This window comes from Mauremys reevesii, linkage group 10, assembly GCF_016161935.1.
Source record: "Mauremys reevesii isolate NIE-2019 linkage group 10, ASM1616193v1, whole genome shotgun sequence".
NCBI lineage: Eukaryota > Metazoa > Chordata > Testudines > Geoemydidae > Mauremys > Mauremys reevesii.
The window spans coordinates 79,909,470-79,933,748 of NC_052632.1; the positions used below are offsets into that span (position 1 = coordinate 79,909,470).

The 24,279-nt window shown below is 44.4% G+C and overlaps 1 protein-coding gene across 5 annotated transcripts; it reads right to left on the minus strand.

Annotated features, from left to right (window-relative positions):
• Positions 1-2,535: 2,535 nt before the first annotated feature.
• Positions 2,536-23,270, minus strand: SSTR5 (somatostatin receptor 5). 5 transcript variants are annotated; one of them, XM_039490268.1, is made up of 3 exons: positions 16,177-16,346; positions 15,691-15,725; positions 2,536-4,506 (listed from the first exon to the last, which is right to left on the minus strand). In XM_039490268.1, the coding sequence occupies exon 3, from the start codon at positions 4,487-4,489 to the stop codon at positions 3,335-3,337; it is 1,155 nt and encodes a 384-aa protein (XP_039346202.1). In that variant the 5' UTR covers positions 4,490-4,506; positions 15,691-15,725; positions 16,177-16,346; the 3' UTR covers positions 2,536-3,334. The 5 variants fall into 5 exon arrangements, with proteins under 5 accessions (XP_039346202.1, XP_039346206.1, XP_039346203.1 ...); XM_039490272.1 differs by lacking the exons at positions 15,691-15,725; positions 16,177-16,346 and adding an exon at positions 23,176-23,270; XM_039490269.1 differs by lacking the exon at positions 15,691-15,725.
• Positions 23,271-24,279: the final 1,009 nt, after the last annotated feature.

Sequence of the window (24,279 nt, forward strand, 5' to 3'; positions counted from 1 at the left end):
ATTTAATGACCTGGTATATTGCTGCAAAAGCATTTCTGGAAGACGTCTCCATAATATACTGACAATATTTGCATTTTTGTGAAAAAAGCCAAGTGTGCGCTAGGTTGGTATATGACACACCGCAGGACTGCAGGAGCAGGCCAGCTGCCGTCTGCGTGCCCAGGGTAAGCGCTTTGATCACCCAGCATTTTCTGTGCTTAGTTAACAATTAATATTTGGGTTTTATTTACACTGGGAGGCTAGAGTGTGCGTTACTCTGATTGATATGAAACACATCAAGGTGAGCTCCTCACAGTGTCTTGGACATAATGTCAGATAGAAACCAAACTTGCTTATTATTAATTTTTTGTGGGCCAGTGCTTAAGCTGGTATAGTTCCATTGTCAAATTACAGGGGCAGAGCTCATCCAATCTGCAGTGTGGCCAGTGGTTAGAGTGGTAGGAGGCCATCGTTCCATTTCCAGCTCTGCCAATGGCCACCTGGGTGACTTTGGGCAAGTCACTCTGCCGCTCTATGCCTCAGTTTCCCCATCTGTAAAATGTGGATAATGATACTGACCTGCTTTGTAAGTGCTTTGAGATCTACAGTAAAAAGCACTGTATGTTTTACATCCCATACAAATAATACAGTATACGGATATCTGAATGGAACATAGCATGTGAGATGAATTTGGATAAGCAGCAGGGTTCAGATAACAACGTGTAGACAGACGAAATTCTGGCGCCATTGAAATCAATGGCAAAACTCCCATTGACTTCACTGCAGCCTGGATTTCACCCAGTACATCCAGGGTTCTGTGGATAATGTTGCTCCAAGCCCATTCAATCTTGGCTTCTCTCTGCTGAAATAAGAAGCTTTTCAATAAGGGGCTGACCCAGAGTCTCCTAAAATCAATTGACTTCAGTAGCTTTGGATCAGGTCTTTAATGTTAGATGTGGTCATGGTTTTATATGTGCCCTAAATATATAAGAACATAAGAATGGCCACACTGGATCAAACCAATGGTCCAGCTAGTCCAATATCCTGTCTTCTGACAGCGGCCAATGCCAGATGCTTGAGAAGGAATTAACAGAACAGGCAATCAGCGAGTGACACGGGCAGGGCCGGCTCCAGGCACCAGCTCAGCAAGCAGGTGCTTGGGGTGGCCAAGGGGAAGGGGCAGCACATCGGGCTCTTCGGTGGCAATTCGGCGGCGGGTCCCTCGGTCCCTCTCGGATTACAACTTTTTTTTTTTCCGCTGCTTCGGGCGGCAAAAACCCTGGAGCCGGCCCTGGACATGGGTCCACTTGGAACTGGACTGACACTTACCGATTGATTCCATATAGAAGTGGCATCATCTTCGCCTCATTAAAAGGTTAGGATCCCAAAGTGAAAGGCTGTGAAAATAATCTTGGGATGCACATTCAGCTGACATGACTCAAGATTGTTCATTTCATGTCAATGGAGCGATGCCTCTTTATGCCAGCAGGAAATCCGGTCCATTGGCTCATTTTTCTCAAGCGCTCTCTTAGCTTGGTACAAAAAATCATAGTTTTGCATATGGACTTAGTTTTTCTCCCAATGGTTTAAAACCCTGGAAAACCCTACAATAACAACCTGATGTTTACATTTTAGTAAGGAAAAACGTTTGCATCTCAAGCTGCCAACGTATTTTTTCAAAATCATACTTGTGTGTAAAACTTAACAAGAACCTCCAAATAAGCCCTCCTACTCTACAATAACTCTTCTAATATTTTTCCTTGCAATATAAATAGGAGCAAGTTATCATCATGTTCTGTTTACAGCTATTTGAATAGACTGTCTCGTTGCTTGTACAAATACCACGCTGACATTTATTTGGTGTATTAGGGCTCAGCAAAACTTCCCAAGATAAGCTGTAAAAGGCCCATGTAATGCAGGGAGCAATCCAGTAAAGCTTGAAGGGCTGGCTTAGAAGGCCTGTTGGAATAGGTCTTTTCTATCTCTTACTTCCATGCTTCCATGTCCTTTATTTCATACAAATAAACATACTTATGGGAGGGCTACAGTTATTTGAACAGCAGTAGTGACAAGAAGCAATCTCTAGGGAAAATAAACAGCTTGTTTCAGGATTAAAATACCAAGGTGCTAGTTTGGAAAGAGGAAACCAGCATAGCAGAATTCCTTTCTCGTTTTCGGCTGATTGGTGCATTGGATAGGGCACTGGGCTGGGACTCAGGAGATTGAGGTGCTCTTCCTGGATCTGTCACTGACCTCTCTTTTCCTGTCTGTCTTGTCTACTTCAACTGTAAGCTCGTCAAGGCATAATGTCTCTCATTAGGTGTTAGTACGGTGCCTAGCACAATGGGCCTCTGATCTTGGCTGTAGCACATAGGCCCTACTGTCATATAAATAATAATAACAATAGTTGGATCTATGATAAGTTAAGCATCAAGGACAAAGCTGTATCCGTTTCAGCATGCGGTGACTTACAATGGTAGGAAAAGATACGAGCCTGCTAGCCAAGAGGGAATTCAACTTGTTTTAATTTCTGAAAATACAATTTAAATTCAGCTCCATACTTACATTCAGAACCAATAAATAGACACAGAACAGCTTTTCAGGACTTCACAATCACTGTCATTTACATAGTAATAAAGTGACGGCGTTACATTTCATAAGCAGCTTGGATTAGAATGTCATACGCACTATGAATGAATTTTCCATTTCGCATTCATTTAATAATTCTTTTTCAAGGTATTTTTATTTGTGGGGGGGAGGTTCAATTGACTTGAAACACTTCTGGGCATTTGGAGTCTCTTATGTGGGATAATTACAGTAAAACAATGCAAATGGTTAAGCAGCATTTCAAAACTATGGCATATGCATACTTCCAAGATCAGTAAATTAGTGCTGTGAGCTCTGTTACTTTGAAAACTGCCACTTAAGAAATAGTGCTTTTTCCTTTTTTAATATAAAACACTCACTTAACAAACTTTTGAGAATACTTTGGGTCAAATGAACCAATACACTCTCTGCTTTTTGCTGATCCAGCAATGCAAAACAAATAGGATGGTTAAAACAGACTCTCAGCTGCTTTGCATCATCAGAATGGCAGCCAACAGCCAGAATGTACCACTAAATCTGTCCCCTGCATATAGAAAGAGAAAGTGATAACATGTCCGATTGCTTTAGCTACATGCCTTAGGCATTCCACAGAATTCAATATAATCCCTAATTCATGGGGAGAGGGAATCTATGTACATTTGTTTGAGCTTGTGGGTCTCAGGATTTCAGTTTCATCTCTGATTTGCACACACACACCCCACCAGTTTTTCAGCTCTGCAGTTTATTTACAGTTTTTCAAGTCAGGACCTCACACCTTACTTGTTTGCATATGTCCATTGAATTCCATGTTTCTCTGGGTTAGCATTGCTTCTTGCAAGCGGCTGCTGTTCTCCTGCCTGTGCTTGGTTGGATCTCCGTCTTCAACGCCATTCCCCTTCCGGAGACATAAAACTTTCTGAAAACTCTGCTTGAAGTTGTCAGAGAGAAATCCATAAAGTATGGGGTTGGCACAGCTGTTTGCATAGGACAGAACCACCACAAAGAAGTAAACACCAAGTAACCCAGGCTCTTCTGGCAAGGTGGATATCAAATTGACAATGTTCAGTATATAGAACGGGAGCCAGCAAAACACAAAGACGACCACAATGATGACCACCATCCTGGTCACTTTCCTCTCTGACCGCCTGCGCCTTGTGGACCCAACTCGGACCCCAGAAGACTTGACCTTAATCACGATCAGCAGGTAGCAGAGGCAGATCACCAGCAGGGGTCCAAAAAATCCTAAAACCGACGTGTAAATGATGAAGACTGCTGACCATATGTTTACTGGCTCTGGCCAGTTCATGTTGCAGGTGTGAAGGTGTTCCTGAACATCTGAAAATATAATGACTGGAAGAACCACCAAGAATGAGAAAGTCCAGACTGTTATACTGATCAGTTTGGCCACCCTTGGACGCCGCCATTTGGTGGACTTGATGGGATGAACTACTGCAAGGTAGCGATCCATACTCATGACAGTCAAGCAAAAGATACTGGTGAATTGATTAATGCCGTCTACGGTCATAACAAGCCGACACCAAAAGGAGCCAAAGGGCCAGTAAGAGATGGCGTTCTGAGTAGCCAGGAATGGCAAGCCAAGCATGAAGAGTACATCGGCTACGGCTAAATTCAAGATGTAAATGTTGGTGACTGTTTTCATCTTGGCATAACGCAAAACCACATAAATGACCAAGGTGTTCCCACTGAGTCCGATTGCACATACAAGGAAGTATATGATAGAGATAAGAACTGTGTGAACATCTTTGGACACAGGAAGTCCTGTCATAGTCCTATTGTTCGTCATGTTCATCAGTGAGGAGGAATTTACATCTTGGGCACTGACCTCCATGCCAAAAGCACTGGAAAAATATAAAGGATCCATTTTTTCTTTCCCAATATTTTTAAGGCTGAGATAGATTAACATTCACAAACATCTTGTTCCTGAAATAAGAAAAGGAAAGAAGAAAGAGAAGAAAAAAGAATTTTTAAAAGCCATGCATTTGGTGGACAACATCCAGAACTGGATTGTACATTAAGCATCTGTTGTCGGCATTGCTCAGTGTACCATAAATGTAATTACAAGTGAAATCAACAATCGTTTTGGTATCAAGCAGGTGTTGCTCCGCTATACAGCATCCCCAATAAATAATAATATAAGAATCTATGATTCTAGTCTATGATTAATCACCAAGCTGGAACAGAACAATAGCTCATCACAACAGGTTGCATCCCCAGGAGCGGTTTGGAAAGGAATACGTCTGAAAAGCCGAGATGGAACTTTCAAATACAGATGCAAATTTTGAACACTCCAAAATTCAGGGGCATTTGGATCCAGAGTTCTAGGTCAAGCCCATCATGACTTTGAAACCAAAAAGTGAGTTTTATATATTGTTTTTTTGCCCGTCATTGTTCATAACATTGTGCTGGCAGGTGGGTAGCATGAGCAATCTTTTCCCAAGAAAGCACTGCCGATCACGATTGTTAATTTCTGTTCATCGTCTCATGCCACCTCGAAGACAATGATTCCATAACCCAACTGCCTTATGCCTCACCTCTTTCCAGGGGCCCCCAAAAAGGTGAAATTTCCTGCTTTCCAGTGTGGAAAAACCACCTGAGCTCCTACAGAAAGAGATTAGTTATTAATTTAGGGCCAGATTTTCAAATGGTTTTTTGCAGCCAAAGTGTCACTATAGAACCTTCTGGGATGAGGCCTTTTGAAAATCTGGACTCAGCTATAGCTGCTGATTGGTTTAAAATCTACCCGTCTTTTGCTATAATCTGGTCCGCAATGGCTATGCATTAATCCGTTTGTGAGTAGCAACAGGTGTGAACCAAAATTCCAAAACTAAATGCCTGAGGGACGAAGGGTGTTTTTAAAATCCAGACCAAAACCTGGGTCTCATATTTGCAGCTGAGGCTCATTCACTTGAAATATTTCCCGGATCTGCCTGCTCACATAGAAGCAATCTGAGCTGATAGATTCAGATGCTACTTACAGTCTGGCTGAACCAATTGAAAACCCACGGGAAACATCAACATCTGTGTAGGTGTGGAAAAATAAAACCATCCATTACAGCAAACAAAGCCCGAGTATAAATTCACTGATATCTATGACGGGAAGTCCTACATTTTGGAACATTTAAGAATAGACAAAGCACTAGATATAGCACTCACGAATGCAAAGAAAACTGCATTAGAAAGGAACAGATCAGCTCATTTCCAGCTCTAAATTCTAAGTCCATTAACTTTTCCCATATGCCCTTTCTGCATGACCCCAAATTACGATTTGAGCTTTGTGTCAAGGAAATGCCTTTCGTGAGCCTTGACTTCAATGGGTGTCCTGACAGTCAGTAGTAATAATTTCCAGCTCTTATAGCAGGGGCGGGCAAACTTTTTGGCCTGAGAGCCACATTGGGTTTCAGAAATTGTATGGAGGGCCGGTTAGGGGAGGCTGTACCACCTCAAACAGCCAGGCATGGCCCATCCCCCAGCCCCTATCTGCCCCCCCAATTTCTCGCCCCCTGACGGCCTCCCTCCTGTCCCATCCAACTCCCCCTGCCCCCGTTCCCTGACAGTCTCCCCGGGACCCCTGTCCCATCCACACACACCCCTGCTCCCTGTCCCCTGACCACCCCTGGAACCCCCCCCCCAGACAGTCCCCGCTGTCCCATCCAACCCCTCCTCTCATTCCTGACTGGCCCCCCAGGACCCCTGCCCCATTCAACCACCCCTTCTCCCTGTCCCCTAATTGCCCCTGGAACCCCTGCCCCTGACTGCCCACCGCGCCGCCCATCCAGCATCATTATCAAACCTTTTGCAGGTGGGGAAAGCACAGCCCAGAGGTAAAACCACTTGCCCAAGGTCACCCAGCAGTTGAGCTAGGAGCAAAACCCAGGTCTCCTGTGTCTCTGCCCAGTGCACTATCTACTAGGCCACACACACACTTGAGTAGGAGTCACGGTTTATTAGTCAAGCTGAGTAGGGGGAACTTTTCCAAGCTTCTGCCTCCACTGTGCCTGACTCATATTGATGTTATTTATTACTCTGTCTCTTGCTAGTTTATGAAGCAGCCACTACAAGGGTAATGAGGTGCAACGCAGACAGTGTAGAACTGCAGAATAATTTACATTAAGAACCTAGCGGTCAACTCAGCAGGTTATTTCTCTCTCTTTCATCCACTACATTGACAGTGGGCCATAGTGTAAGTTCCTCCCGCTCTCAGTAATAGTAGGAAATAGTTTGTTCTGATTTTGAAATTCGCAGGTGGGGAGTCAATGTCTGAAGAAAACAGTCTGCTTTATAATTTGTAATTAGGGAAGATGTGCCAGCGAAGACAAAAAATGCACGAAGATAGGACAGAAAACCTAAGGAGACTGTGGTTGAAGAGCACAAGCACATGCTGTAGTTAGTCTTCAGCCTTTGATGTCTTCCAGTCAAGACTGGATGCTCTCTCTGGAAGATATGCTTTAGCCAAATACAAGTTACTGGGCTCCATACAGGAGTAAATGGGTGAAATTTAAGGGACTGTGATTTACAGGTCAGACTAAATGATCTAATGGTCCTGTCTGCCATTAAACTCTATGAAACTATAGCAAATATGGGAGAAAAGAAATTGGAGGGGAATTTGCCGTACCTGATGAACTGTCTCACTACCATGTGTTTTTGACAGTGCAGTGATGGGCCTGATAGAAGAGCCTTGATAGATACAGTAGGTAAGTAGCTTCTGAGATTGTATAGCTCACAAGCTAAAGAGGAGTGGGCTAGGTTAATATTTAGCTGAGGTACCTCCAAATACATTACCACCCACCTTCTGCAGAAAGTGGAGTTGATGCTTTTGTGAATGGTAGTCTTCCCTGCAGCATGCCAGTTCTGACTGTGTCCCAGCATGGTTGGGAAAGGAACTTGTACTGCTGGAAGGAACGTCTCTCACTGGAGATGCAAAAACAAGGTCCTAATGCCTTTTTTCTTTAGAGATTCCCCAACAGATTTTTATTTTATTTTATTGTGTAAAAGCAGGAGTTTTAGCCCTGGCACTCTGATAAAATTTAATCTGATGCATTTTGTATTTTTGGTTCCATGGAAACCATGTAGCTGTTGCTTACATGATAAAATGCTACTGCTAAACTCATCATGTTGCACTTTGTATCACAATCTTTCACAGATTTCCATCAATCCATGATACCCTGAGCGCTGGCTAAATTCACAAGGAACCACCGTCATCCCTACATTTCAGGTCTGGATGCCTTGCTGGGGGAGCAGTTCAAAGACAGCTATCTCGGGGCTCAGCACAAGTTCTGAGGTTCTCTCTGCTTTCTGATATCAAGGCAAGAGACAAGGGTGGAGAAAGGCTTGAGTTGATACATCTGCACTTTGCCAGGAGCAGTTCTCCTCCTCGGGCTTGTTCTGATGTGACCAGCCTCCTTATTGGATCTAAATTGCTCACTCTGTCTGAGAACTATCTGGAGGAGGAAGAAGCAGGCCACATAGAATCATAGAATCTCAGGGTTGGAAGGGACCTCAGGAGGTCATCTAGTCCAGTGGTTCTCAAAGCCAGTCCGCCGCTTGTTCAGGGAAAGCCCCTGGCGGGCCAGGCCAGTTTGTTTACCTGCCACATCTGCAGGTTCGGCCGATCATGGCTCCCACTGGCTGTGGTTCGTCGCTCCAGGCCAATGGGGGCTGCAGGAAGCAGTGTGGGTCAAGGGATGTGCTGGTCGCCCTTCCCGCAGCCCCCATTGGCCTGGAGCAGCAAACCACGGCCAGTGGGAGCCACAATCGGCTGAACCTGTGGACACGGCAGGTAAACAAACTGTCTCGGCCCGCCAGGGGCTTTCCCTGAACAAGCAGCGGACCAGCTTTGAGAACCACTGATCTAGTCCAATCCCCTGCTCAAAGCAGGACCAATCCCCAACTAAATCATCCCAACCAGGGCTTGGTCAAGCCTGATCTTAAAAGCCTCTAAGGAAGGAGATTCCACCACCTCCCTAGGGAGCCCATTCCAGTGTTTCACCACCCTCCTAGTGAAATAGTGTTTCCTAATATCCAGCCTAGACCTCCCCCACTGCAACTTGAGACCATTACTCCTCATTCTGTCACCTGGTACCACTGAGAACAGTCTAGATCCATCCTCTTTGGAACCCCCTTTCAGGTAGTTGAAAGCAGCTATCAAATCCCCCCTCATTCTTCTCTTCTGCAGACTAAATAATCCCAGTTCCCTAGGCCTCTCCTTATAAATCATGTGCTCCAGCCCCCTAATCATTTTTGTTGCCCTTCGCTGGACTCTTTCCAATTTTTCCACATCCTTCTTGTAGTGTGGGGCCCAAAACTGGACACAGTATTGCAGATGAGGCCTCACCAATGCCGAATAGAGGGGAATGATCACATCCCTCGATCTGCTGGCAACTTATACAGCCCAAAATGCCGTTGGCCTTCTTGACACACTGTTTACTCATATCCAGCTTCTTGTCCACTGTAACCCCTAGGTCCTTTTCTGCAGAACTGCTGCCTAGCCGCTCAGTCCCTATTCTGTAGTAGGGCATGGGTTTCTTCCGTCCTAAGTGCAGGACTCTGCACTTGTCCTTGTTGAACCTCATCAGATTTCTTTTGGCCCAATCTTCTAATTTGTCTAGGTCCCTCTGTATCCTATCCCTACCTTCCAGCGTACCTACCATTCCTCCCAGTTTAGTGTCATCTGCAAACTTGCTGAGAGTGCAGTCCACGCCATCCTCCAGATCATTAATGAAGCTATTGAACAAAACTGGCCCCAGGACCGACCCTTGGGGCACTCTGCTTGGTATCGAACACATCAGGAATGCAAGTTGGGGATGGGGACTATAGACATGCAGTCCAGAATGGCACCACACAGAGACGTGCTGGGTTGGCAGACATGAGGAAATGGGCAGGGAACATGAGGTTATCGGTTTGTTATGGGACAGGCATATCTCAGTGAGGCATGGGGTAGAGAACCGGGGAAGGATGTTTTCTTCTTTGGGGAAGAAAGCAGGAGCATGGAGGAAGCATGGATCTTGAGTGCATACCTTTATACAGAAAGAAGAGTTTTGCTGTTGTAGACTCCAGTAGCTCCACTCTTTCCATCTGCTATTTCAGCATCATTAATGAATCAACAATAATAATACTTAGCTGTTATATAGCACTTGTCCCCCACAGATCTCAAAGCACCTTAGACTGGAGATCAGTATCATTATCCCCGTTTTACAGATGGGAAAACTGAGGCACAGGAGGGGGAAGTGATTTGCCCAAAGTAACCCAGCAGGCCAATGGCAGAGGCAGGAATTACACCCAGGTCTCCTGTGTCCCACTCTAATACCCTATCCACTGAGCCAAATAAAGAATCACTTTGCTCTCACCATGTAACAACTGACAATTTGGGCTTCAAACAGCATGACAAAAAAAACTGGGCAGCTTTGGCTAGGCCAGCTAGTGATGTATGGCAAGCATAGATCATTTTGCTCTACATCTAGCTGATAGAATTGTACTGAAGGGGCTAAGGCCACTTCTCTTATATTGTTGCTGCAGTAATTAACTACTGATCAAGCTTCAGCACGGGCTGGCGATAGGTAATTAAGGGATTCTGACTGATTTGTTTTTTACTTGGGTGTTTTGGTTGTTGTTTTTTTTTAAACAAAATTAATGGAACATGTTCACTGGAAATTATGCACGGCTCCTGGGGAGTGTCTCTCTTCCAGCTTATTTTGGTTTTTGCTTTAGTTTCCTGGCCTTTCTCTATTTCTGACATCATACTGGGATATTTCACCTAAATGTGTCCAGTGCTTAAAATGCACAGACATAAAAGCATGAGGATTGATTTCAGTGGCGTTACACCAAGGATGAATATTTACTCTGACATTTTGAGTAAATGTTACAGTTTAACAGATGTTTCTTCCCTCATCTCTACACTCTAGAATCGATGGACCTTCTCTCCCACCTCCTTTCCTGCATAGATAGGGTTCTTCTCTTCCTCCTGCTCCTGGGTCTTCCTCTCATGTGAGACAAACACCTCATCCTCGCCAGCAGCAGCTACTTCTCTGCTGTACTGTCACTTCCATTTCACCACCCATCTTCAGGCTATGTTTTTTAAGGATTCAAGAAAGCTGCCTCCAAGGGTTTCTCTCAGATCATAGGCCAGTACAACCCACATTTCAGATTTAGAGACATGTTTCCATTACTAAGAACCTACTACTGCTGCCAGCTAATGGAGTTACACCTGGAGCTGCACCATTAGGCTCATATGGTTTCAGTGCTGAAGATCTCGGTTTCAACCTCTGAGACGATATATGTGGGGTTGGTATATGTATTTGAAACCCAACCATTGCTGCCCTGAGGACCTGAGGATGAAAATGACTATAAGCAAGGCAAAACTGGTTTTATTGCTTTTCATACTCCAAGCTGAGAGAAATGTAGAAGGTAAATAAACAGCTTAAAGAGAAGAGCAGTAAATAGGATTTTAAAAATTCTTTCAATTTTAATAAGCTAGGGCTCGATTCTCCAAACTTTACATGTCCAATTGTGTGCATGATCTGGATGTGTAATTACCTTTATTGCATGCATGAAATCAGATATTTGTGCGTGCAAATGGTCATTCAGACACATAATTGGTCACCTGCAAATTCAATGGCATAGTTTGAATTTGCAATGTCAGTAACTTCATTCATAAATGAGGCTTGCAATTCGGTGTACTTGCTCCAAATTGTGCTATATACAGTACCATAGTGACAATAGCAAAGCTAAGGCTTAACACGCCTAATACTTCAGGACATAAACTTGTCAACAACAGAGATCAGGAAGAAGTTGCATAAAAACCAGAATCTTTGTGGGTGAGGATTTCATTGACTCCTACGGCTTATTCACCAACTGGAATCATAATCTTCTCTGTACAGCATGAAATTTACTTGGTGTGACGAGAATTAAGATAACAGAAAGTTAGGTTATGGCTTTGCAGTGAAGAATAAGCAGCAAGAGCAGATGAAATACGAACCTGCCAGATAGATCCTGTTTTAAAGCAAATGATGGCAGTAGTAATAGAAAAACCACATGGGCAAATAGCCAGGACACATCAGTAGAATTGTACCTCAATTCTGATTGTTTCTCAGAGTTTCCTACAATGTGCCAGTGGAGCTACAGGTTTTGATGGGGAGAAAAATGGCTACACTACTACACTAGCAAATTTGCAGCGCTGCAGCAGGGTGTGAAAACACACCCTCTCCAGCGCTGCAAATTGCGGCGCTGCAAAGCGCCAGTGTGGTCAAAGCCCCAGCGCTGGGAACGCGGCTCCCAGCGCTGTCCGTTATTCCCCACAGGGAGGTGGAGTACGGACAGCGCTGGGAGAGCTCTCTCCCAGCGCTGGCGCTTTGACTACACTTAGCGCTTCAAAGACTAGTTCTTTTGTGAAGCAAGGATACTGCCCCCTTTTTGTGAAGCAAGGATACTGCCCCCTTCCTCAAATACAAGAGAATGGGGAGGCAGGTGAGGACACTACATCTCCACCAAAGACTGCAGAGAGGGAAACTCAGCTCTTCATTTAACAGGTGAAGCAAGAGGAGGGGCTTGAAATGAAGGAGCGGACCCTCAGCCGGCTCCATTGAAGTCAAAGGAACTGTGCCAATACACAGTACTGAGGATCTGGCCTTAGGAGGAGTGTGTGTAGAGGTAGGCAGGGAGATAAAACAATATAATGAATGTGTAACTCTGCTAGACACCAACAGCCAAGGACTTAACAGGGACACTGGTTCATTACAACTACCCTGCCAGGGAGAGGGCTTAGTAAACAACATCACGCTGGACGAGGGGGTAAGCCATGCTGCCCACATCCCCAAAGAAAAAAAAAGCCCCCTCAAAAAAGTGGCCCATTAATTAAGAGGAAAAAAACCCAAGGGCCACAACCTGCCCAAAAAAATCACTGAGCTGTTAACATTTCAAGCCCAACGTTGCTTGTTTTTAGCTGGCTGATTTTACATCTGTATAACTATGTCTCTCAGGAATATAAAAAACCCCTGAGAGACGTAGCCAGACTGATCTAAGTCCCAGATTAGCCCATGCTAGGTTGACAGCAGAATTCTTCCGTCGACCTAGCTACTACTTCTTGGGAGGTGGGTTACCTAGGGCAATGGGTGAACCCTTCTGTTGGCAGAGGTAGAGTCTACACTATAACATTTTAAGTGTAGACAAGTCCGTAGCACTGCCGGCAACCTTCAAACTCTTTATGCATAACAATCCACCCCCCAGTCTTCCACTGCATTTCAAGTGACCTCCCACATGTTACCCCTTCTGCTTAATAATCTGTCCCACCTTGTATTTAACTCAGACACTCTGCTTCCTTCCCAGACCTCGAAAGCTTCCACATTCTGCCAGAGTTGGTCCAATAAAAGATGATACCTCCCCTACCTTGTCTCTCTCTTAATAAACAGAGCTGGTCAAAGCTTTTGCAATAAAACCTTTTTTTTTAACTAAATGGAAATTTCCATTTTTTGTGGAAATTTTTCAATTTTCAATTGAAATTATTTTTAGCAAATTTCAATTTTTTAAAATTCAACTTTCACAGTTTTTGCTTATCCCCCCCATCCCCCATGGAAAAAGGGATGGAAAAGTTGGGGGGGAAATGAGAGAGAGTACTTTTTTCTCACTTTTTAAAACATCCCTTTTTTCCCATTGGAAAAAATATTTTAAAAAACAAGAGAAATATTTTTCCTCAGTGGAAATGAAACCATTTGACAAAATTTTTTAAAAATGAAAAAATCGTGAAAAATTGTAATGAAACAAAAATAGTTCCATTCTACATTTTTCACAAAATAAAGCCTTTTCTTCTGCTTCTTCTTCTTAAAAAAAAAATAAAGCTTTTTTCACTTGATCTGTTGATAACACAAATACTGACTGACTCTGAGGGCAAATATACAATGTGTTACCATTTTGGCTTTGGGTAATGTATCACATTTTTAGGAATTATATTTTTCTGCTGACAATTTTACTGTTATTACCCTCATGCCCAGCCATTATTTCTTTTCTATACATATTAAAGCAGGACAAATAATTCATTGTGATAGATTATCCCATGAACTGTGCCCTTTTCCGTTTATAAAATGTTCTTAAATGCATATTTGCAATTTGCAAGTCTTTGCGGAATAATTCATACAAAATTTTTCAGACTTTGGCATGTTCATAAATTAGTCCTTTTGACTAATGGTTCATGGTGTGTGAGTGGCCACGTAAGTCACATGGCATTATTTCTGCTCCCTGACTGGTTATCTAAAATGTTTTAAACAGAAGAATAGTGAATAGTGATTAATGAACAGTGAATACTTTTCTTCGTACACAAATACACTTGTTCATGTGAGAGTCATTCCAGCAGCCCTACATTTCTACAATTCAGTGATTCTATAATTCATACAAATGAAAGTGCTTTCATGCAAATATCCATGAAAAGGTTCATGTTAAATGGTACAATCACATTAGAATGAGCAGTGATGGTTTGGCATTCACACACATACTTGCAGGCACTGTATTAATAATATTTTACTAGATCTCACATACAGAGAGTAAATATTTTCAGGCTGGATTGTAACCCTAACTAAACAAAATTCCATGCATTTGTTTCCCAGTAAACAAATGCACTTCATGCAGTCCCTGCCTATCTACTGGTGACTCTAGCATTATGCTCCACTTGTACAGCTTCTGTTGCTATAACCTTTCCAGGTCATTGCTCCTTACAAAGATCAAACAAGGTGGAGCACGTTTGCTATGAGAAGATCTACATACACATCTTCAACCACCACCTCTACAGGCAACTCTCCCCACCTCTAAGTGACCACTTTAAAGCATCCCTAAACAATTCTGTGCTGCCTTTAAAAACTAACCTCTATTAGGCAAACACTCCTATGCAAGGTGATTGCTTAGGACTGCATGGGTCACTGTATTATATATGCATGTATGCGTGTATATGTAAATGAACACATATGCAATGTACATGTCCAGATAGGCTCAGATTCCTTGATGTAACGCCCCTGCAGTCACTGCTGTATTTGAGGGCAACTTTTAGCCATTCATAGCTATTTATCACACACGAACACACACACTACACATTGTCCTTTAGGGAAGATAAACTTGCTAACTATTTTAAGCACATACATTCTCCGTAGGTTTGATCAGTAGCTCTAGTGGGGACTCGAGAACGCTAGTGACATTGTCTGCTTGAACTTCCATGCCTTTAATATAAATGTCCTATAAAAATGACCAACACAGCTCTGGTCAAGGACCCCACAAAGAGACAGATGCATAAATCCCCTTGTGGGGGAAAGAGAAGCAACATTGTATTTGTCCTTCACCAAGAAGGCCCTTTTCACCTGGCTTTGCAAACAATTCCCCCGTTATTTCAAATCTTGCCTAAGACTGAAAGTTTTAAGGAAATGGGAACTCCGGACTAGGTATGGTTCAAATATTTGCATTATTAATACAAACTTGACACCACTCGGATCTCAGCCTCCTATTTACTTTACCCTTCAGGCAAAGTCAGTTCAGATGCACTTTGCCACCCCCTCCCTGATCAGTTATTAATGTCTTTTCTCTTACTAGTAGGTTGCAAGAAGCAGAGGGAAAGTCTATGCAAATGTGGCCGTGGATCTGCTAGGATTTCAAAGGAGCCTAAGGGAGTTAGACCCCCAGCTCCGCTGGAATAGGTGCCTAACTCTTTTAGGAGACAAAGGCAGGCTCCCTTATGACAAACTGGAGATGAAAAGGGACAAGAAAAGAACAGTGCCCCAGGACTGACCTGGCAATAGACACTAGCCACCGCCACAACCCCCAGCCCTGTCCATCTCTCTAGGTGCCTCTCTTCCAGTCCCCGCTTCCTTGGGCAGTGGGAAGCAAAGGGGGCAGGGTTACCTGCATGTCCGTGGGTGGTTCTTGGTGAGATCCAGGTCTGAAATAAACTGACCCCGCTTCCCAGCTGATCCAGCCGCCTCTTCTCCCTCCGAAGCCAGCAAAACGGGGAACAGATCTTCGCCTCGCTTCTCCCCCCCCTTTTTTACAGGCTTTAAAACGGGTGTGAAAAGGAAGCAGCTGGAAGCTCAGCCCCCCCCACCGCCCCACGGCCATGCAGACGGGGGAGCAGCTGCCTACCTGCTGGAGCGGCGGGGATGGAAGTAGGTAACACGCTGCAAAAAAACAAACAAAAAAAAAAACCCGCCTCTGAGCTGTGCCAGGATCCGCGTGGGAAAAGTCCCGTGTGAACGGGAGATCGCTGCAAAGCGCTCGCCGCCCGGGTCCCTCGCAGGGGCTTGGGGGCTGGGAACCCCAGGGAGAGGAATACTCAGCAAAACGGGGGAGCGGGGTGACATCCCAATGTCCACGGTCCCCAGCGATCAGCTGGAGCCTCCCAGGCTCCGGGCGCTCTGTGCTAAGGGGAGGAAGTTACAGGTGCGAGACGGGAGCCGGATGCAAAGTTGTCCGAGCAAAGAGCGAACCCCCCCCCCCCCGCCTCCGCCCCGTCTGGCATCGGGAAAGCCCGGCTCCTTCCCGAGTCAGGGGGCTCGCTCCAGGTCCTTTAGTGGCGGGGATCCCCCGGGCATGGGGGTGCCGAGGAATGGGTGAAGGAGCGGCGCTTACCTGCGCTCCCTTTGCTCCGGATCCCTTTGCTTCCTTGTCTTTAACACCCCCCTCCCCGCTTTTAAAGATCTGGGGGTGGGGAGAGGGGTTGGCCGGGCTGGCGGCTGCTTCTGGGATCCCCACGGCAGCCGGGTGTCCTCCGCCTGCTGCTTCAGAAATGCCTCCCTGGCTCTGGTTTCCTTCTGGCTGGCCAGGGTAAATGCCCCCCCCACCGCCCTCCCCAGGGGGATCTCTCCTCCCTTCTCTCCCCAGCCCTCTGGGTAACTAGGCAAAGCGCATCCTGCTGATGCAGAGAGAGCAGCAGCCTCTGGTCTTTGCGCCTCCAGCCCCAGTCCGGCGGGTCGCTCAGTGTGCAGGGAGGCTTTTTAATAGATTCCCCCTCTCTCCTTCATGATGCTGTGTCTGTTTCCAGGAGATCCTTCTTTCACACACATACACACACACACACACCCAGCCCAATTCATCACCATGGCACCTGTCACAGCTTAATAGCCTTCAGCCAGTGCTTGGAGTGTATCTTTCTCTTTTCCTCCTGGATAAATGAGCAGATCATTTTGAAGACCTGGGTGAAAAGAGTCCATTAGCTCACCTGGGTCCATCTCCCTACCAGGTCAGGAAAGTCCCTAAGAATTGACTCCTTGAGGAGTCTTTCCACTGACTTCAATGGGTTGTGGATCAGGCCCCTAATCATAGAATCTCAGGGTTGGGAGGGACCTCAGGAGGTATCTAGTCCAACCCCCTGCTCAAAGCAGGGCCAATCCCCAGACAGATTTTTACCCCAGAGCCCTAAATGGCCCCCTCAAGGATTGAACTCACAACCCTGGGTTTAGCTGGCTAATGCTCAAAGCACTGAGCTGTCCCTCCCCCAAAAATATGTATATGGAGTTATACCTATTGCATAGAACGGGAAGGGACCCTGAAAAGTCATCAAGTCCAGCCCCCTGCCTTCACTAGCAGGACCAGGTACTGGTTTTGCCCCAGATCCCTAGGTGGCCCCCTCAAGGGCTGAATTCACAACCCTGGGTTTAGCAGGCCAGTGCTCAAACCACTGAGCTATCCCTCTCCTCCCACCCCCCAATAATACAGAACATCTAAAAAAATATTAGACTATAGGGCCGTATTTTGCACAGATTTGCTCCCCTGTTGCCATCCCATTGACTTCCCCATGGGTTTGCACTAGGTATTAGGTGGCTGAAGTATTTGGCTCTTTGAGTGCAGCATGGGAACAAACATGACACATACGTCTTCTCTCCCATTTCCCCCCTGCACCCTTCTCCCCCATACCAGTGCCGCCCCTACACCCGGGGTAGTCAGTTATTTTTTGTCAAGGTCCAGATTTCTTGGTCAAGGTATAATCAAGAACAGGCTCCAGAGAACATAATAATAAAGCAACCACAGTACTAATAAGAAGAAATAAATAAAAAGATGTCATGATCCATTCAAAAATGTCTGGGGGTCCGGATTTGGCCCACGGTCTGCGGTCTACCCCTGCCCTACACCATCCTTGCCCACTGAGATACCGAAATCAACCATCCGCTGCAGTCCTGCTCATTCACGTTGCTCACCCGGCCCTCTTCACAATGCCACGGCATGCTGCAGACATGACCTTGTGCCGCGAGGAAGCTGAGAATGTTGACATGCATTAGCCTGTGTGATATGGGAGAACACTGTGCTGTTATCCCTGTTCAGAGCTAGACTGGCCCCTCCAGGCACTCCGTTATTCATCGACATGCACGGAATGTCCTTCTTCGTAACAACTTATATGATCTTAATCCCCTGCCACGGCTTTTCAATTAGACAGCTGCCATTGAGTCAGATGCATAAATGCAAAACATAAAGGAGAAAAGGGCTGTTTTCAGCATGTCTCTTTCTAATGGAGTCTGCTGATGTATTTATGATCATGTATCGCTAAATTAAACTAATGCTCCAGCCCGCTCTGGCCATGACAATGGGGGCGATCATCTGATAACAATAGTGTTGGGTTGATAACCAGAAAGGAAGCAGAGGTTTTGATTGCCCTCTTTGAAAACATGTCAAATAAAATGTGATACACTTGCCACGTTGTGAATATCAACAGGAATAAAAAGAGGATTCATTTCAAGTGAACTTTTCTCATAGGCTAATTTATTCTAAAAAAAAGAGAGAGCTGCTGAAAATACACTGAATTCATTAATGACATGTATTCTGAATAAAGAGTTGGATCTTGCAAATACTTATTATTGGGTGGGATTTTGGGGGTGCTGGAACAATTTGTATAGTGGGGGTGCTGAGAGCCGTTGAACCAAACTATAAACCCTGGATATAATATAATCCACTTCAAGCTGCTGCACCCACAGCTCCAGCACCTACGTGGGATTTTCAAAAGCACCTAATATTGGTCTAATTCTGCTCCCATTGACTTCAATGGTCAAACTCCCAATGGGAGCGTAGTTAGGCCAGTGAGAGACAAGGGGCTGACTGTTATAAATGGGGAAAAAGACAATTCCTGCCTCACAAAAATTACCATCTAATAGCCCAGTTCTGCAAGCCATCTTGTGCCAGGGAGCGCACTGAAATCCACAGGGCAGTCTATGAATGCAGGCATCTGGCCATGAGAAGGAGCTTGAAGGATCAAGTCTCCTAAATTCCAAGGCCAGAAAGGACCATGGTGATCATCTAGTCTGACCTGTATAACACAGGCCAGAGAATGTCCCCAAAATAATTCCTAGCACCAAGGATGCTGGAACAATTTATATAGTGGGGGTGCTGGCCCTTGAACCAAATTGTGAAGCCTGTATATAAGGGAAACCACTTCTAGCCCGTTAGTTCTAGTGCCTATGCCTAGAGCACACCTTTTCGAAAAACATCTGATCTTATCAAATTTGTAACATTATGTAGCAGGTGGATGGATAATGTAGCTGGTGTGTGTGTGTGTGTCTGTGTGTGTTGATGGGTACCAGTAAAACAAGCACATTTTTAAATAAGAGAAGTCTCATATTCATGACCATGATTTTTTACTCTAATGGGCTCATCTCTTTTGTGGACAGTATTTATGGTATTTGACATCGTTATAACCTAGGGTGGTTTTTTTAATGTGTTTTTGTTCAGTGTTGTGCTGATAAAGATCAGGCTACCATATTGCAGTTTTGTGGATTTTTTTTTTTAATGTAACTACCCTCCCAGGAGACATAATTCTGAGAGGTAGTGCTTTTCGTTTTGCCGTTGCTCATACAGAAATGTAGTGTCATGATATGGTCTGTTAACAATGCATTTCCTACCAAAATCTTGAATGATGATGACAGTGGTGATAATTATATTGGTTAGCAATAAAATTTAAGTGTAGTGGGTGGTAAAGGTGGCTGCTATGAGGGAGCTATAAAAACAGGTGGCAGGTGAAGCACCTTTTGTGCTTTAGAAATTGACTTGTCAAAACACAGCTGAAAAATAGAGGTTGTTTTGGGATCGCTTTAAAAGAAAAATGCTCAGGAAACCTGTGTCAGCTGTTTTTCCCTGTTGAATTAATTGATGAGCAGCAGAGGAAAGAACAGAGACTGGTTGCTTGAATGGGAAAGAAATATTATTCCAGAATAATGAGGATAAGTCTTTTGTTTTGAGTTTATACATTTTGGAGGTGTTGCGACTGGGGGCTTGGGGCTGGGACGCTCTGTAATTAGAACGGCTAAGTGGGTTTAGCTCGACCCAAGTATACCTCAGAGAGGTGTGCAGACCAGTAGGAAACAGAGGACAAATTTGTGCCCCTCTGAGCCAGTTGCTGCAGCAGCCACCATGAGAACAATATTTAGTGCTTTTAGACCACAATTCACCTTCTTATTTAAGGACACGAGTAGTCTCAATGGAGCCAGTCACTGAAGTCAATGGAATTAGTAATTTGCTTAAAATTAGACACATGCTGAACTTGATGAATGGGAGCCATAATCCATAGCTCTTAAAGTGCTTCATAAAAGTGGGTGAGCAGCATTTATTTACAAAAATGGGAAACTGAGGCACAGAGCGGGTAAGTGGCTTGCCCAAGGTCATGTAGCCAGCCAGAGCTGGGAAATGAAGGCAGGTTCCTGACTCCCAGTCTGGGGCCTCATTCATTCAACCATGTTGCCTTGTTGTACCAGACCTGCTGGCCTTGAAACATGGTGAACTCCAGTGGTCTGGAGTTCCTAGTATTAGATCTGATACCTGGGGGCTGTGGAAGCTGGGAGCCTCCTGTATGTTCAAATCCTGGCTTATACCTGAGGGAAGAAAATGCCAAGTACTGCAAAACAAGAAAGCATCTCACCGAAACGAGAAAACATGCCCATGTGACACAACATATTTGATTTTGTCTACAAATACTTGGACAAACCTAAGAGATGTTTGGATGCTCATTTGAACCTAGTCTGAGTAATCTCAGCTTTCTAGGTCTGTACAATTCATTTGAAATCTGTCCAGAACAGACTTGTTGACTAGAAGGTTAGGGGGCTTCTTGATCATGGTCTATACATTCCTATTCAGCGGTAGATACCGAAGGCTCTGTTACTGGAAGACTCTTTAGTCTAGCAGACAAAGGTATAACAAGATTCTTCGGACTTGCATCCAAAGAAGTGGGTATTCACCCACGAAAGCTCATGCTGCAAAACGTCTGTTAGTCTATAAGGTGCCACAGGATTCTTTGTTGCTTTTAAAGATCCAACGAATGGAAGATGGAGTCAGAAATCATGAAAGTGGAAATCAGACACGACTTTTAACAGTGAGGGCAATTAATCCCAGGGATAGAGTCCCAATCATGAATTCTCCATCAGCTGGAGCCATTGACTGGGGTGTGAGCGGCAGCTCCTGTAGACATACTCACACTCAGGTTAATCTAGCTAAAACTGGAAGAAAGGACACCATGTCTGTGGCTGCACAAGCTTGCCTGACCCCTGCTGTATTAATTCAGATTGGATATATGGGCCCTAAGAGTCAAAGCGTTAACTTGACCCTGAAACTGTCCAACAGTAAACAGGGTTCAACAAGGTTCAGGGTTTGGAATACAGAGACCTCAGGTTGTTTATAGCCATGGCAAACCCACCATCTAACCATTTATTAAAGCTATAGAAAAAGGAAGGAAAAACAATGATGGCATTTAAAATGTAAAGTATTAAGACTTTTACTTGAACAGCATGTGGCATTCCCTGTCCCTTTTGCTGGCGAGCACTTTTAGGAGGAACATTCCCCCCTCCCCCACCCATTTGACCGTTTTTAGATGGTGTCAAAAATGGTAATCATTGTTCCTTTTGGGGTGGTGGTGGGGGAGACATAAGCTGAGATGGGCCAAAGCTGCTGTTATTACAGTTGTTGTTAAAGTCCAATCCCATTGAGAGAACAAAACAAGAGAAACACCCCCCAAAAGCATTAGAAAGTTCGGCTTCTGTCTCTGGCGTTGACTCACTTGCAACCTCGCGGCTGGAGAAACACAGGTCCACAATCTGAGCAGCCACTCGGAAAGCTGGCAAATTTGTCCCAGCCTCAGGCTGTTTAGGGCATTGCTTTTATCTGCCTTTCCAGTCACAGGCTTACAGGAGTGTTGCAAAATATACAGTTTTGGCCAGCTAAGCCTGACTCTTATTAGACAGAGCGGGGAAAGGAATGGGATAAGAAAGAGAAGGAATCAGGTGGGAAAGGAAAAGGACACACAAGGGAGGGAATGGGGGTATGGGACAAAGTCTCTCATCCCAGGTGGTATTTGGGATTCAGCCAGAGCTGGTGGAGGTATTAATGTCATCTGGGTCAATTGGCCCCATCTGGTCAGGACATCTCTCAGGATCAGGACAACAAAGGCCCAATGATTTCCCAGTGAATATTGGGGTCCCAGGAGATGGTGAGGATGGCAGCCATGATGGCATAGCACACTACTTCCTGTTTTTCCATCTTTCGGTCAACCAGCATCCCCATCTGCTAATTTTCCACTAAAGTCTCTTCTTTTCCAACGCCCCCCAAAAGGAGTGATGGGTGGGATAGCTCACCTGCTCCTTATTTTGTTCACCAATCAGGCCTCGTTTCTGACACACCAGTTGCAGTTCATTGCTCCCACAATTCTCTTGTTTACCAGACAAGATTTTAACACAGACCTTGCATTGTATCAGGAGGGTTTTTTGTTTGGACTAATTCAGTTTTCCTGACTCATTTTTGCACCTTTGCGGAACTTTTATCCACTTTCAACAAGGGTAAATTTGTAGGCCCAATAATTATGATGCCCCTGTGTCCATATTCATTTGTGCATCCTTCACTAAAGCCCACCCCGCTGCATTGTCACTGCTATTTTTAGAGCGCTAACTAGATTACAGCTAGTGCAGACACATCTACGTGAGCTGCAAATGACACCCCTGGCTGTAGTGTAGATGTACCATTTAAATCAAGAATAGATGTTATTTTTTCTAAAATATATGCTCTAGTTTAGCTACATGTTGTTGGATTTTGCTGTAGAAATTAGTGGGTAAATTTTTGCTCTGTATCATACAGTAAATCAGATTAAACTAGCTTTAACAATTTAAGAATCTTCTACCTTCCAGTTCTAGAGCCCAATGCAACACCTGCTGAAGTAGTCAACAGGAGTTGGTTTGGGCCCCTTCCCATGCTTCTACCAGGAAATTGAGAGGCAGACGGGAATTAAAAAATAATGACTCACAAGAAGTTAACTAAACTTTTCTGAACTTCAGAGAAGATCTGGTTCAGTTCATATTCTGTGTGAAAATTTAAGGCCGGGGTGATTATTTTATCTAATCCCACTCCCACATTGACTGTTTCTCTTTCTTGAAATGCTTTCAAGAAGTGTACTGTGAAGAGTGGAGCAGCAGGATCCATGAATACTTTTTAGATTTTCTTTGTGGCTTTACTGATGGGGGCAGAAAAATCAATGGCTTTCATATTAGTCCATTAGGGACTCCTCCAATCGACATTAATAGGCCCATCTGTTGCTGAATTGCTGGCTCACCTGCTGAGTAGTGCCTATGGCAAAGGAGTCTAAAGTTCTGGGTAGTTGTTCATTACCTTAGTATCCAGTTACTATGCACTGTGACAATGCGCTCAATGATCCAGAGAGGTCCCTGCGCTCAAAGCCCTCTTTAAAGGAAGAAGAATAATGCGGAGTTCAAATAGTTGCTTAGATTTTATGACGCAATATCACCCTGGACGCAGGTTGTTGGGTTATTAGAAATTGACTTGAAAAGAAAATCCTGTGGAAACAAAACAGAGTGTTTCAAATCAACTGCCTTCAGTGGATAGAGAAGAGAAACTTCTTGTATTAATATTAGGTTCAGTAGCTAGGCTGTCAAGGGACTAAGCATATGCAGTTCCCCACCCATCCTCTTGTTAGAAATTTATTTCCCTTGAGCTAGTCCTGTATCAAGATAAACCTATTTAAAAACTTGTAGAGCAATGTTGGGGATTTGTTTTTCTGTTGGCAAATGAGTACAGTATTATTCCTATTCTTTAATTGCCGCTGTGCTCAAAATGCACTACCCCCTTTCCAAACATAGAAGACACAATCCATGCCCTTCAGTGCTTTGACTGGAGTTGGTCAGAAAATAGAGTGTTGCTTTGATGGAAAATTGGGACAAATTTTTTTTTTTTTTTACCAAATTTTGTCTAAATTTTCCCTGGAAAATTCTGACCTTCTGTTGCAATGTCGAAAAAGTGAAATATTTTGGGGTTTGGCTACAATACTTCTGTCTTCAGCTGAAGTATTTTGATTTTAAGGCACGGACTTCTTTGATGAAAGTTTTCCATCAAAAAAGTTTTTTATCAACTCTACTTGTGTCAATAGCCACCAACATTGGTGAGCTTCCATCCTCCTTTAACACTGGTTACTAGCTGTTCACATTCAAGTGGTTTCAGCCACTTAGGGCTCCTTTCAGCTCCAAGAGCAACACAAATGACCAGCACAAGGAGAGGGTGAAGACACAGTTCCATATTTCCCTCCCTTTTCCCTTTCCTCCTCCTTCTTCCCCCCTTTCTGGTAACTCAGTAGCAGCCACTGAGTGCAGAGGCTGTGATTCCCGGTGATCCACTGTGTTTTTGAAAAAAGTCAACCACTATCACTTAAGAAAACAATTCTTTGATTTCCACCCCCTACTTCTCTCTCACTTCTATTTT